This window comes from Lepisma saccharinum, chromosome 9 (genome assembly GCF_977018435.1).
Source record: "Lepisma saccharinum chromosome 9, izLepSacc3.1, whole genome shotgun sequence".
In the NCBI taxonomy this organism is placed as follows: Eukaryota; Metazoa; Arthropoda; class Insecta; order Zygentoma; family Lepismatidae; genus Lepisma; species Lepisma saccharinum.
In genome coordinates, this window is record NC_139237.1 from 68,893,208 (window position 1) to 68,905,500 (window position 12,293).

A 12,293-nucleotide genomic window follows, 5' to 3' on the forward strand; every position below is an offset into this window, starting at 1 on the left:
AGCTAAGCGCGACCAAGCTGCGAGCCGCAATCAGACGCGTGGTCTGAATTTGTTTTTCCTCGAGTGAGTGTTTCAGAGCCATGGAGTAGAGCAGAATAGAACCAGGGGGTCGTTTTCCCCCTCGCCGTCTACGCATCCGTGCACATACGTGTGGTTATGTGAGAATAACGCCAGACACGTCCACCTGTGTCAATCGTCCGAAACAACGTCCTAAGTAGTAAAAGTTAATAACATTTGATGTCCATGTGAAACCGCGAATGGCTCATCGCGTATGTTCGTCTCATCGCCCAAGCCACTTATCTGTACTTACGAGTGACCGCGAAGAACTGACCTATTATTGCGCAAGTTGTCGTATGGAGTCGACAGTGAACGTGTACCGTCCTGGACGTCCCTGCGAAGTGAACGAGTGAAGCCAGGATCCGATGATGCCAGATGGAGCTGCCGACTGATCCACTTTCGCCAACCAGGATAACCGCGAAGTGCAACCCTGGAGTGCGGATGTTTTCCAGAACTGTAGGACCATTTTCACCCAACCCAGGTCAGAGGGAATGCAGCGAAGGTAAGATCCAACCATGTGCGTGTGTGAGAGAGATGACGCCAACCTACCGCGAATCTGCGTAAATCGAATCATTGCATAACTTAAATCAGTGCTATTGCATCCCTAGACATCGGTATTCCGGGGGACAATCAAATGTTAAAGATGAGAGTTTATGTTAACAGCAAACAATAATTCATTGAAATATATTTATACCTTCAGAAAAGATAGAAGGGGTTCGCACAAGGTACAATTATTCACTTTATACTTAAAATCCTAAACGATAAATTGTAAAAGGCAATGTGGCCAAGACATAGCAAGAGTATGGTCAAAGTAGTAATTAATCTAACCTTTGTAATTGTCATATTGTCGCCATATGCCATGGAATGAGAGTATGAATGTGAGATCGAGTGAAAGAGGGCAAGATGTACTGTCTATTTATATGTGCTTTAATATATGTGTATATTCAGAACCACCGTAGTATTATGTAACGTCATTTCAGGTATTTAAAATCAAATCCTCCTAGGTTTATTCTCGGTAACTCCGACTGTTAGGCACTTATCCTGACCGTATTATAATTCATGTAATGTTTAATTCGCCCAGCAGGTGAGGCGAGCGATTCTTCGTTGTTGCGTTGCTAAGCTCAGCTCAGTTGAGTTAGTTCAGTTGAGTTAGTTAGTTAGTTATTAAATTAGCAGCCCGTAACATTCTCTCTTAGCACCGTTGCCATAGAAAATAGTCTTTTTCGCTCTTAGCAGCCGTTGCCATAGAAAATCGGGAGCGAATGTAGAATATAGAGAATGTCTCTAATTTCGTTAATATTTGGTATACTAACTAAATTTGACCTTCTAATCACGAATCTGTGGTTAAAATGCCGCGGACACGTCTGGAAATCGTGAAAAAAGCTGATGTAAGTTGATTTTTTCGCATTGTTGTACGAACAAAATTTTAACTATGCTTACCTAACCTAACCTAACCTTGCCGGAAATGGTTCGTGGGGCTATTCGTGAATGGTTTTTGGGGCTATCCGTCAATGATTTGTGGGGCTACCTATGCATAGTTCGTGGGGCTACCCGTGAATTTTTACACGCGTCCGCGGCATTTTAACAAGAGATTCGTGATTAGAAGGCCAAATTTAGTTAGTATACCAAATATTAATGTAATTAGAGACATTCTCTATATTCTTCATTCATACCGAAAATCGCCCTTCTCTTTTTTAGCAACCGTTTTATACGCATATTTTGAGTCTGTTATTTGGACGGATTAAAGTTACAGTGGTGTAAGTCACTTCGAAAAAAAAACAAAAAAAAAACAGAAACCAGATCGAGATAAGTCTGTCTGTTAACAGAAAACGTGAAGTAAGTCACAGATTCATTCAACTGGCAACAGATGACAGTTTAAGGTCTAGTGATAAAGGAAACAGCTGTTGTGTTGATCATCAAAGTGCTGTGAGTCAGACTCTTTTTTTAAAAAAAGAAAAGTGACTTACACCAATGTAACTTTAACCTGTCCATTTCCTATTTGTTTAGTTTTGAAATTCTGAAGTTATGCATTACCGGTTGCAGATGGCATCTATTACTTCACTCTGTCTGGATTAACTCCACTTTTACTAACTGCTCTCGGAAGGTAAAATTAACGCTCCCTTTACTCACAGCCTTCCCGCCGTTAACTGGGAGTTTACTCTTATTCGCAAGTAAATTGATGTTGGTGCTAATGGGAATCAGTTTCGGTAAAGCGGAGTAGTTAAATAAAGCTTGACGCGCACTGAGACGCCGGAAGCGCAGCAATAGAACGTCGTATGTCAGTGGGCGATACCCCTTAAGATAACCTGCAGACTTCTAGCCGGAAATTCCGTGCTTCGTAGCTTTTAGCTTCTACAGCTTCCAAATGAAAATAAGTGCACATACGAACTGTAATATTTTAAAAATCTTTACTGTGTTTCAACTCTGATGAGCCCTGTTTCATCTATATACATATATCGCTAAGTTACTTTCCAGACACACACATGTCCCTTACAGATTCACAAACTGCAATGCATATTCCAAGGCGCCTCAGTTTACAACAGGTGTCCATACTCGTTATCGAACCGTTGCCATAGCAGATCGTCTTTCTCCTTAGCAACATTTGCCATAGTAGGTCGTCTCTCTCTTTCTTATGCAACCGTTGTCATAGCATATCCGTTTTTCTTTTTCTTAGCAACTGTTGTCATAACAGATCATCTTTCTCTTTCTTGGCAACCGTCGCCGTTACCATAGGAGATCGTCTATCTTTTTGTTAGCAACAGTCGCTATAGCAGATCGTCTTTCTTTCTCCTAGCAACCTTTGCCATAGGAAATCGTCTTTCTCTTTCTTTGCAACCTTTGCCATAGAAGATAATCTCTCTCTTTCTTAGCAACCTTTGCCATAGCAGATGGTCTTTCTCTTTCTTAGCAACATTTGCCATAGCAAATTGTCTTTCTCTTTCTTAGCAACCTTTGCCATAGAAGATAATCTCTCTCTTTCTTAGCAACCTTTGCCATAGCAGATCGTCTTTCTCTTTCTTAGCATCATTTGCCGTAGCAAATCGTCTTTCTCTTTCTTAGCAACCTTTGTCATAGAAGATAATCTCTCTCTTTCTTAGCAACCTTTGCCATAGCAGATCATCTTTCTCTTTCTTAGCATCATTTGCCGTAGCAGATCGTCTTTCTCTTTCTTAGCAACCTTTGCCATAGCAAATCGTCTTTCTCTTTCTTAGCAACCTTTGCCATAGAAGATAATCTCTCTCTTTCTTAGCAACCTTTGCCACAGCAGATCGTTTTTCTCTTTCTTAGCAACCTTTGCCATAGCAAATTGTCTTTCTCTTATCTACGAGGGTCACTATTTATATTTTGAGCCTTGGCAACACTGATTGAAGTTAGGCGCGATTTGACGTTTGCACGGAATCGTCTGGCATTATTGACCATAACGTACTTCAAATGTTTTGTCAATAGCTTCATTTGTGTTGTTTAGCCTATGTTGCCTTGGAGATTGCGCGACAACAATAAAATGGAATTAACTCGTGAACATTTTCGTGCGATGATTTTTTACGATTTTCGACGTGGATTATCAAGACAAGAGTGCATCGATCAACTTACTTCCACATTTGGCGATGAAGACCCATCCTTTGCCACTGTGGAACGCTAGTATAACGAATTTAATCGTGACCGCCATTCGCTCACCGACGAGATTCGCGAAGGTCGTCCAAAATCAGTTGTTGTTCAAGAAAACATTGATGCTGTGCAAAACGTAATACTGCAAGATCGTCATGTGACATACTGTGAGATTGAGGCAACCATAGGCATTAGTTCCACCAGCTTATATAAAATATTACATGATCATTTAGCTGTAAGAAAGGTATTTTCTTGTTGGATCCCACACAATTTGACAAAAACTCAAAAAGACGCTCGCGTCAATTGGTGCAAACAAATGCTCAATAAATACAATCGTGGTGCTTCAAAAGACGTATATAAGATTGTAACAGGTGACGAATCATGGATATATGCATATGAGCCGAAACGTAAACAGCAGTCGACTGTATGGGTGTTTCAAGATGAACCCAATCCAACAAAAGTTGTTCGCGCTCGAAGCACATCGAAACAAATGGTCGCCTGTTTTTTCGGGAAAACTGGTCATGTGGCAACTGTGCCTTTAGAGGAACGTAGAACGGTCAACTCTGAATGGTACACAACAATTTGTTTGCCAGAGGTCTTCGGTCAAATACGGAAAACGAACAAACGCCGTCGTATCATTCTTCATCAAGACAATGCCAGCTGTCACACATCTCGTCTAACAACCGACTTTATGAACAGTCAAAAAATCGAATTGATGGGTCATCAGCCGTACAGTCCTGATTTGGCACCCAATGACTTCTTCTTGTTCCCGAATGTCAAGAATAAATTGCGTGGACAACGATTTTCGTCGGCGGAAGACGCCGTTGATGCGTTCAAAAACCATATTATGGAGGTGTCTCAAGAAGATTGGAAAAACTGCTTTGACAAATGGTTCGAACGAATGAAAAAGTGTATTGACCATAAAGGAGAATACTTCGAAAAACAATAAAGCAGTTTTCAATGCCAAATTCCTGTTTTTTCATTCTTAGGCTCAAAATATAAATAGTGACCCTTGTAGCAACCTTTGCCATAACAGATAGTCTTTGTCTTTCTTAGCAACCTTTGCCATAGCAGGTGGTCTTTCTCTTTCTTATCAACCTTTGCCGCCATAGAAGATGGTCTTTCTTTTTCTTAGCAACCTTTGCCATTGCAGATCGGTTTTCTCTTTCTTAGCAACCGTTGCCATAGCAGATCGGTTTTCTCTTTTTTAGCAACCGTTGACATAGCAGATAATCTCTCTCTTTCTTAGCAACCTTTGCCATAGAAGTTGGTCTTTCTCTTTCTTAGCAACCTTTGCCATTGCAGATCGTCTTTCTCTTTCTTAGCAACCTTTGCCATAGCACATGGTCTTTCTCTTTCCTAGCAACCTTTGCCATAACAGATCGTCTTTCTCTTTCTTAGCAACCTTTGCCACAGCAGATCGTTTTTCTCTTTCTCAGCAAACTTTGTATAGCAAATTGTCTTTCTCTTATCTAGCAACCTTTGCCATAACAGATAGTCTTTGTCTTTCTTAGCAACCTTTGCCATAGCAAATTGTCTTTCTCTTATCTAGCAACCTCTGCCATAACAGATAGTCTTTCTCTTTCTTAGCAACCTTTGCCATACCAAATTGTCTTTCTCTTTCTTATCAACCTTTGCCATAGCAGATCATCTTTCTCTTTCCTAGCAACCTTTGCCATAACAGATCGTCTTTCTCTTTCTTAGCAACCTTTGCCATAGCAGATGGTCTTTCTCTTATCTAGCAACCTTTGCCATTGCAGATCGTCTTTCTCTTTCTTAGCAACCTTTGCCATAGCAGATGGTCTTTCTCTTTCTTAGCAACCTTTGCCATAGCAGATGGTCTTTCTCTTATTTAGCAACCTTTGCCATTGCAGATTGTCTTTCTCTTTCTTAGCAACCTTTGCCATAGCAAATTGTCTTTCTCTTATCTAGCAACCTTTGCCATAGAAGATGGTCTTTCACTTTCTTATCAACCTTTGCCACAGCAGATGGTCTTTCTCTTTCCTAGCAACCTTTGCCATAACAGATAGTCTTTCTCTTTCTTAGCAACCTTTGCCATAGCAGATGGTATTTCTCTTTCTTAGCAACCTTTGCCATAGAAGATCGTCTTTCTCTTTCTTAGCAACCTTTGCCATAACAGATAGTCTTTCTCTTTCGTAGCAACCTTTGCCATAGCAGATCGTCTTTCTCTTTCTTAGCAACCTTTGCCATAGCAGATGGTCTTTCTCTTTCTTAGCAACCTTTGCCATAACAGATAGTCTTTCTCTTTCTTATCAACCTTTGCCACAGCAGATGGTCTTTCTCTTTCCTAGCAACCTTTGCCATAACAGATAGTCTTTCTCTTTCCTAGCAACCTTTGCCATAACAGATAGTCTTTCTCTTTCTTAGCAACCTTTGCCATAGCAAATTGTCTTTCTCTTATCTAGCAACCTTTGCCATAACAGATAGTCTTTCTCTTTCTTATCAACCTTTGCCACAGGAGATGGTCTTTCTCTTTCCTAGCAACCTTTGCCATAGAAGATCGTATTTCTCTTTCTTATCAACTTTTGCCACAGCAGATGGTCTTTCTCTTTCCTAGCAACCTTTGCCATAGCAGATCGTCTTTCTCTTTCTTAGCAACCTTTGCCATAGCAGATGGTCTTTCTCTTTCTTATCAACCTTTGCCATAACAGATAGTCTTTCTCTTTCTTATCAACCTTTGCCACAGCAGATGGTCTTTCTCTTTCCTAGCAACCTTTGCCATAACAGATAGTCTTTCTCTTTCCTAGCAACCTTTGCCATAACAGATAGTCTTTCTCTTTCTTAGCAAACTTTGCCATAGCAAATTGTCTTTCTCTTATCTAGCAACCTTTGCCATAACAGATAGTCTTTCTCTTTCTTATCAACCTTTGCCACAGGAGATGGTCTTTCTCTTTCCTAGCAACCTTTGCCATAGAAGATCGTCTTTCTCTTTCTTATCAACTTTTGCCACAGCAGATGGTCTTTCTCTTTCCTAGCAACCTTTGCCATAGAAGATCGTCTTTCTCTTTCTTAGCAACCTTTGCCATAACAGATCGTCTTTCTCTTTCTTAGCAACCTTTGCCATAGCAGATGGTCTTTCTCTTTCTTAGCAACCTTTGCCATAGCAGATGGTCTTTCTCTTTCCTAGCAACCTTTGCCATAACAGATAGTCTTTCTCTTTCTTAGCAACCTTTGCCACAGCAGATCGTTTTTCTCTTTCTTAGCAACCTTTGCCATAGCAAATTGTCTTTCTCTTATCTAGCAACCTTTGCCATAACAGATAGTCTTTGTCTTTCTTAGCAACCTTTGCCATAGCAGATGGTCTTTCTCTTTCTTATCAAACTTTGCCGCCATAGAAGATGGTCTTTCTCTTTCTTAGCAACCTTTGCCATTGCAGATCGGTTTCCTCTTTCTTAGCAACCGTTGCCATAGCAGATCGGTTTTCTCTTTTTTAGTAACCGTTGCCATAGCAGATCGCTTTTCTCTTTCTTAGCAAACTTTGTCATTGCAGATGGTCTTTCTCTTATCTAGCAACCTTTGCCATTGCAGATCGTCTTTCTCTTTCTTAGCAAACTTTGCCATAGCAAATCGTCTTTCTCTTATCTAGCAACCTTTGCCATAGAAGATGGTCTTTCTCTTCTTATCAACCTTTGCCACAGCAGATGGTCTTTCTCTTTCTTATCAACCTTTGCCACAGCAGATGGTCTTTCTCTTTCCTAGCAACCTTTGCCATAACAGATGGTCTTTCTCTTTCCTAGCAACCTTTGCCATAACAGATAGTCTTTCTCTTTCCTAGCAACCTTTGCCATAACAGATAGTCTTTGTCTTTCTTAGCAACCTTTGCCACAGCAGATGGTCTTTCTCTTTCTTAGCAACCTTTGCCATAGCAGATGGTCTTTCTCTTTCTTAGCAACCTTTGCCATAACAGATAGTCTTTCTCTTTCTTAGCAACCTTTGCCATAGCAAATTGTCTTTCTCTTATCTAGCAACCTTTGCCATAACAGATAGTCTTTCACTTTCTTATCAACCTTTGCCACAGCAGATGGTCTTTCTCTTTCCTAGCAACCTTTGCCATAACAGATAGTCTTTCTCTTTCTTAGCAACCTTTGCCATAGAAGATCGTCTTTCTCTTTCTTAGCAACCTTTGCCATAACAGATAGTCTTTCTCTTTCTTAGCAACCTTTGCCATAGCAGATCGTCTTTCTCTTTCTTAGCAACCTTTGCCATAGCAAATTGTCTTTCTCTTATCTAGCAACCTTTGCCATAGAAGATGGTCTTTCTCTTTCTTATCAACCTTTGCCACAGCAGATGGTCTTTCTCTTTCCTAGCAACCTTTGCCATAACAGATAGTCTTTCTCTTTCCTAGCAACCGTTGCCATAGCAGATCGGTTTTCTCTTTTTTTGTAACCGTTGCCATAGCAGATCGCTTTTCTCTTTCTTAGCAACCGTTGCCATAGCGGATCGTCTTTCTCCTCCCTAGCAACCGATTCCATAGCAGAGAGTCTTACTCTTTCTTAGTAACCGTTGCCATAGCAAATCATAATTCTTTTTCCGTGGAATCTTGGGCTCGCCATAAATGTTAGAGAGAGGGTTCAGGTCGTTGATATAAAATAGCTGAAACATTGCATTGTAAATAATTATATTTTTGGATGGAAGTCACTGTCATGGTGAACTGGGAAGCAATCGAAAAGTTATAATGTCTTCCTTGGTGTGGTTGAAGAACATGGAGACGGTATTCTCTTTTTAATGTAAATAAAACTGATATTAGTCGCTTCTGACATCGCATATTCGATATAAGGTTTTGCAAAATAAATCGTGAACAGATGATGAAAATGAATTTTCTGTATGTTCCACGTTAAAGTGTGCCACGACATTGAATGAAGCAATTATCGTAAGAGACTGTGTTAACACTATGCATAAAGAGGACGAGAATAGGTAACACGAAAGACTGGATTCCATTCTTAACTTTTATCTGGTTCTTGCAGGTGGCAATGGTTGAGGTGCAGTTGGACGAAAAGGACAGTGAAATGGTTCCTGAATCTCTCATCATAGCATTCACTGTCTGCACCACCTTGCTAGTTGCAGTGCACATGCTAGCTTTGATGATCAGCACCTGCATTTTGCCAAACATGGACGCCATTTGCAGTCTGCATTCGGTGAGCCTAGTTCACGAATCTCCTCACGAGAAGCTACATTGGTACATCGAGATAGCATGGGTGTTTTCAACCCTCTTGGGCCTCTTGTTGTTCCTGTGTGAAATCGCTCTCCTGTGCAAGGTGAAGTTTTACAGGTATGATTATGCTTCCTGGGTGGCCGTCGTTGTTTTGGTTCCTGTTCTCATAGTTTTTCTTGTGTTCGCTGTCCATTTCTACAGGACTCTTGCTGCTCATCGTTACGAAGTGGCTGACAATGTAATACGTGAATTGGAACAACTTGACGAGCAGATAAGAAACAGTGACTTGGAGGCGTGGGTGGAAGAGAGAAAAATGTATGGCGTGGTGAAGGTCGTGTAAAAGTGCTTCTGAAGGTGATATATTTTGTGACAGGAAAAGACTGAAATATTCGTCGATTGTTAGAATACGGTGAAGCTGATCGTTTATATATATATATATACACACACACACATACAAACACTTTTACATCCGTTGAAGATAATTAATGGTTATCTTAATGGATATTTTCATTCTCAAGTTCTATGGACCATGAATCAACCACGTTCTGCTACCAAAAGTGTAGTTTTACATGCATTCCAATGAGGCACGACGTATTTTATAAATAATTATGAATGTGTTTGTATCAGCACGTTATTCAAATCACACGTAAGCCTCGAAAAAGTGTTTTTACTGTTCCAAAGCGTCATTCATTTCCTTCCGGTCAACACAGGTTTCTGTCAGAAAATGAATTAATGCAACGAAATATCTTAAGTCAAATATATTGTGAATAATTGTTTTTGAGGAGCCTATATTGTAGCCGCTGCAGTGGGCGAGCACGTCTAGAGGTCGACTCCTAATCTTGCAACCGAAGGTTCCAGGTAGAAGTCCTTTGAGAACGCCCCTTCATCAATTTAATCTAATCATCATTCATCCTCATAGTTGTGATTAGCCAAAAGTAGCAGAAGTGGTACATAAATAAGATAATACAAATATGTTTAAATTGACCCTTACACTGACGAATACAAATCCTTTGAAATCCACAAAACCACGGGTAGATCGAACCGATAAGTGTATGTTTTGACGTGCATCTCTTTACATATACCAGATTGGCAAGAAAGTAATGGCACAAAGCAAAGAGCAACGAAAGATATATCACCAGCACACACACACACCACCTTTAAATACACAAGGTATGTATTCACCTTATGATGAGAAATCACTCCAGCGACGGTAAGCCTGCGGATACCATAACTAAATATCATCAGTTTAAACTAGAAGAACTCATAGAAGGCTTTTTTGGTCAGCATTATGAGGATCTTCTGGCCAAGAAAGTGGTCAGACTTTGGAAGAGCTGAGTTCGATGAAACCATGCTAGGAGCAGTGCTTAACGTGGTTTCAGTCAATAGCCGGAACACCAGATTTTTTTTAGGGAGGGTGTAAGTATGCATTTATGGGTGTAATGGAAAATTTAGAACCAAAATGTCCCTAAATTAGGAATTTGTGAAAAGTTTTAGGAGTGTGTTACGGGTATGTGGATATACCAATGCATAAATGGACTCTTGAGTTCAGTAAATAGATGTCCAGTTTGCAGGTGTGTAAGCACCATGGGGATTTGTCATTGCACAAGAGCTACGTCCGCCACCCTCATGCAAAAACTGCTTTAAGTGCTCTTCTTCTACTGTAATATTGCAAGATGACTTCTTCGTGGCTGATTTTCCAGCTTATGGTTTCAAACTTTGGTGTATGTCCTCATTGCTGTCATTACAACTTCCGAAAACATGCCAGTCTGGAATTCGTAGAGCAGTATAGCTCATTGGACGTTCCTTTTCACCTGGTGTTCCACTGACAGATTTTGGCAAGCCTCAACACACGTTACTACACAGCATTAGAGAACGTGCCTCTGCTTCCTCTCCCACCATACGTATCGCTGGCAAGGCTCGTGGAATGTGTACGTCACTAGTTTGTGCCATTACTTTCGAACCAATGATACATCTTTTTATATATACACAATCATACATACTTGAGTGGTGAAGTGAAAATATCATACGAAGTAACTTTGTAGTATACAAATTACAAAGTGCAAGTGTATATAAAGGGGTATAAGTATTTCAGTGGAAAATTGTTACACTTGTCTGGTCTTTAATCAAGGTATAAAATGGCCTTTAACGGCAAACACTGATACTTAATAGTCCTGCTCAGTGATCATCTCAAACGTCAGAAATTATAGAACATATGATTCATTACAATAGGCATGTACACCGTAGTCCATGTGGTCCTCTTACTTAGCACTAAACTCTACTAAAAAGGAACCACTAAAGGAAATAATAATAACAATATTGAACCCACTTTCTTCATTATAATTGCCAAAATTCCACATACAAGATAAGACAACAGTGGATCATAATACTGCACATATCCAAACAACCATCTCCCAGTTCCTATAAAATTACAGGTTGGTTAATAACCACTGAAATTACAAAATTGTGTTATTAGTATTAATGTTATAACGCATGAAAAGAATTCTGCTTTAATCCTTGCATTTTAAATGTCCAAATACTCAATTATGCGTAGGAGTAACAGTATGTGAAAACCATTACTTTTTAAAGTTATGAAACTTTGTTAATGATTGTTGTATGTGTTGCATATTCATTCTCGCAACTTGAATAAATGCAGACACCAAATGTTGGCAAATAGTAAGCGGTTTCTCTCTCTGAACAACACAACTGTATATTTATTTATGTCTGCAAGGGATTCGTGTATAAATACTTGGATATAAATAAAATAACTTACATTTGAAATAAACACGTTGTTCTAAAGTAATCATTTTGTGAAACCTTTTCACAACACATTATGTACAGATATCACCTGTTAACTAGGAGGGTAACAGAATCTGCAAGTCAAACAGTGTAATTTAGTAGTCATGTTTATGGTTTCAGCTTAAACATTTAATCCTTCTAGTAATTTAATCCTGCCCTAATGGAAGGATCAGTATTTGTTTATATTGCCAGACGAAAATTGTTTTTAACAACAATGCTATTGCTCTGAAAATATTAACTTTTATATCACATTTCGGCTTGATTTTAAAATTCTGATCGTTTCACATAATTCCTCTTTAGAAATTTGGTTGATAATTTTTCAAATATTCCACATAGAGTACTAGATATAAATACTAACCTCAACAGATGATAGTTCAAACTGTGAGTTTTCTCTCTGCTACAGACACGTCTTCTCAATCTTTCCATTATCGTAGTTCACTTTTCACCTTTGGAAGCATGATTGTACATGGAAACCACTTTTGAATATTATCTTTTGTATTTTCTGTGTGTGTGAAGATCAGGATGATTTACATGGCAATAAATCAATGAATACAGAAGGAACAATGGCTGTACACTCTATTGTTGAATGAATTTTACGGTTTCTGAACAACTATGAATTATTTTTGATAGGTTCACAATGCATATGTAATATAGACATCGT

At 39.4% G+C, this 12,293-nt stretch overlaps 1 protein-coding gene across 1 annotated transcript in view; it reads left to right on the forward strand.

The window, feature by feature from the left end:
* The window catches only part of LOC145992116 (calcium release-activated calcium channel protein 1-like), an 85,138-nt gene extending 75,346 nt beyond the window's left edge, over positions 1-9,792 (forward strand). The window contains exon 4 of the mRNA XM_083128362.1: positions 8,649-9,792. Within this exon, the coding sequence (XP_082984488.1) occupies positions 8,649-9,176 (528 nt within the window). The 3' untranslated portion in view covers positions 9,177-9,792. The remainder of the gene's footprint in view (positions 1-8,648) is intronic.
* Positions 9,793-12,293: the final 2,501 nt, after the last annotated feature.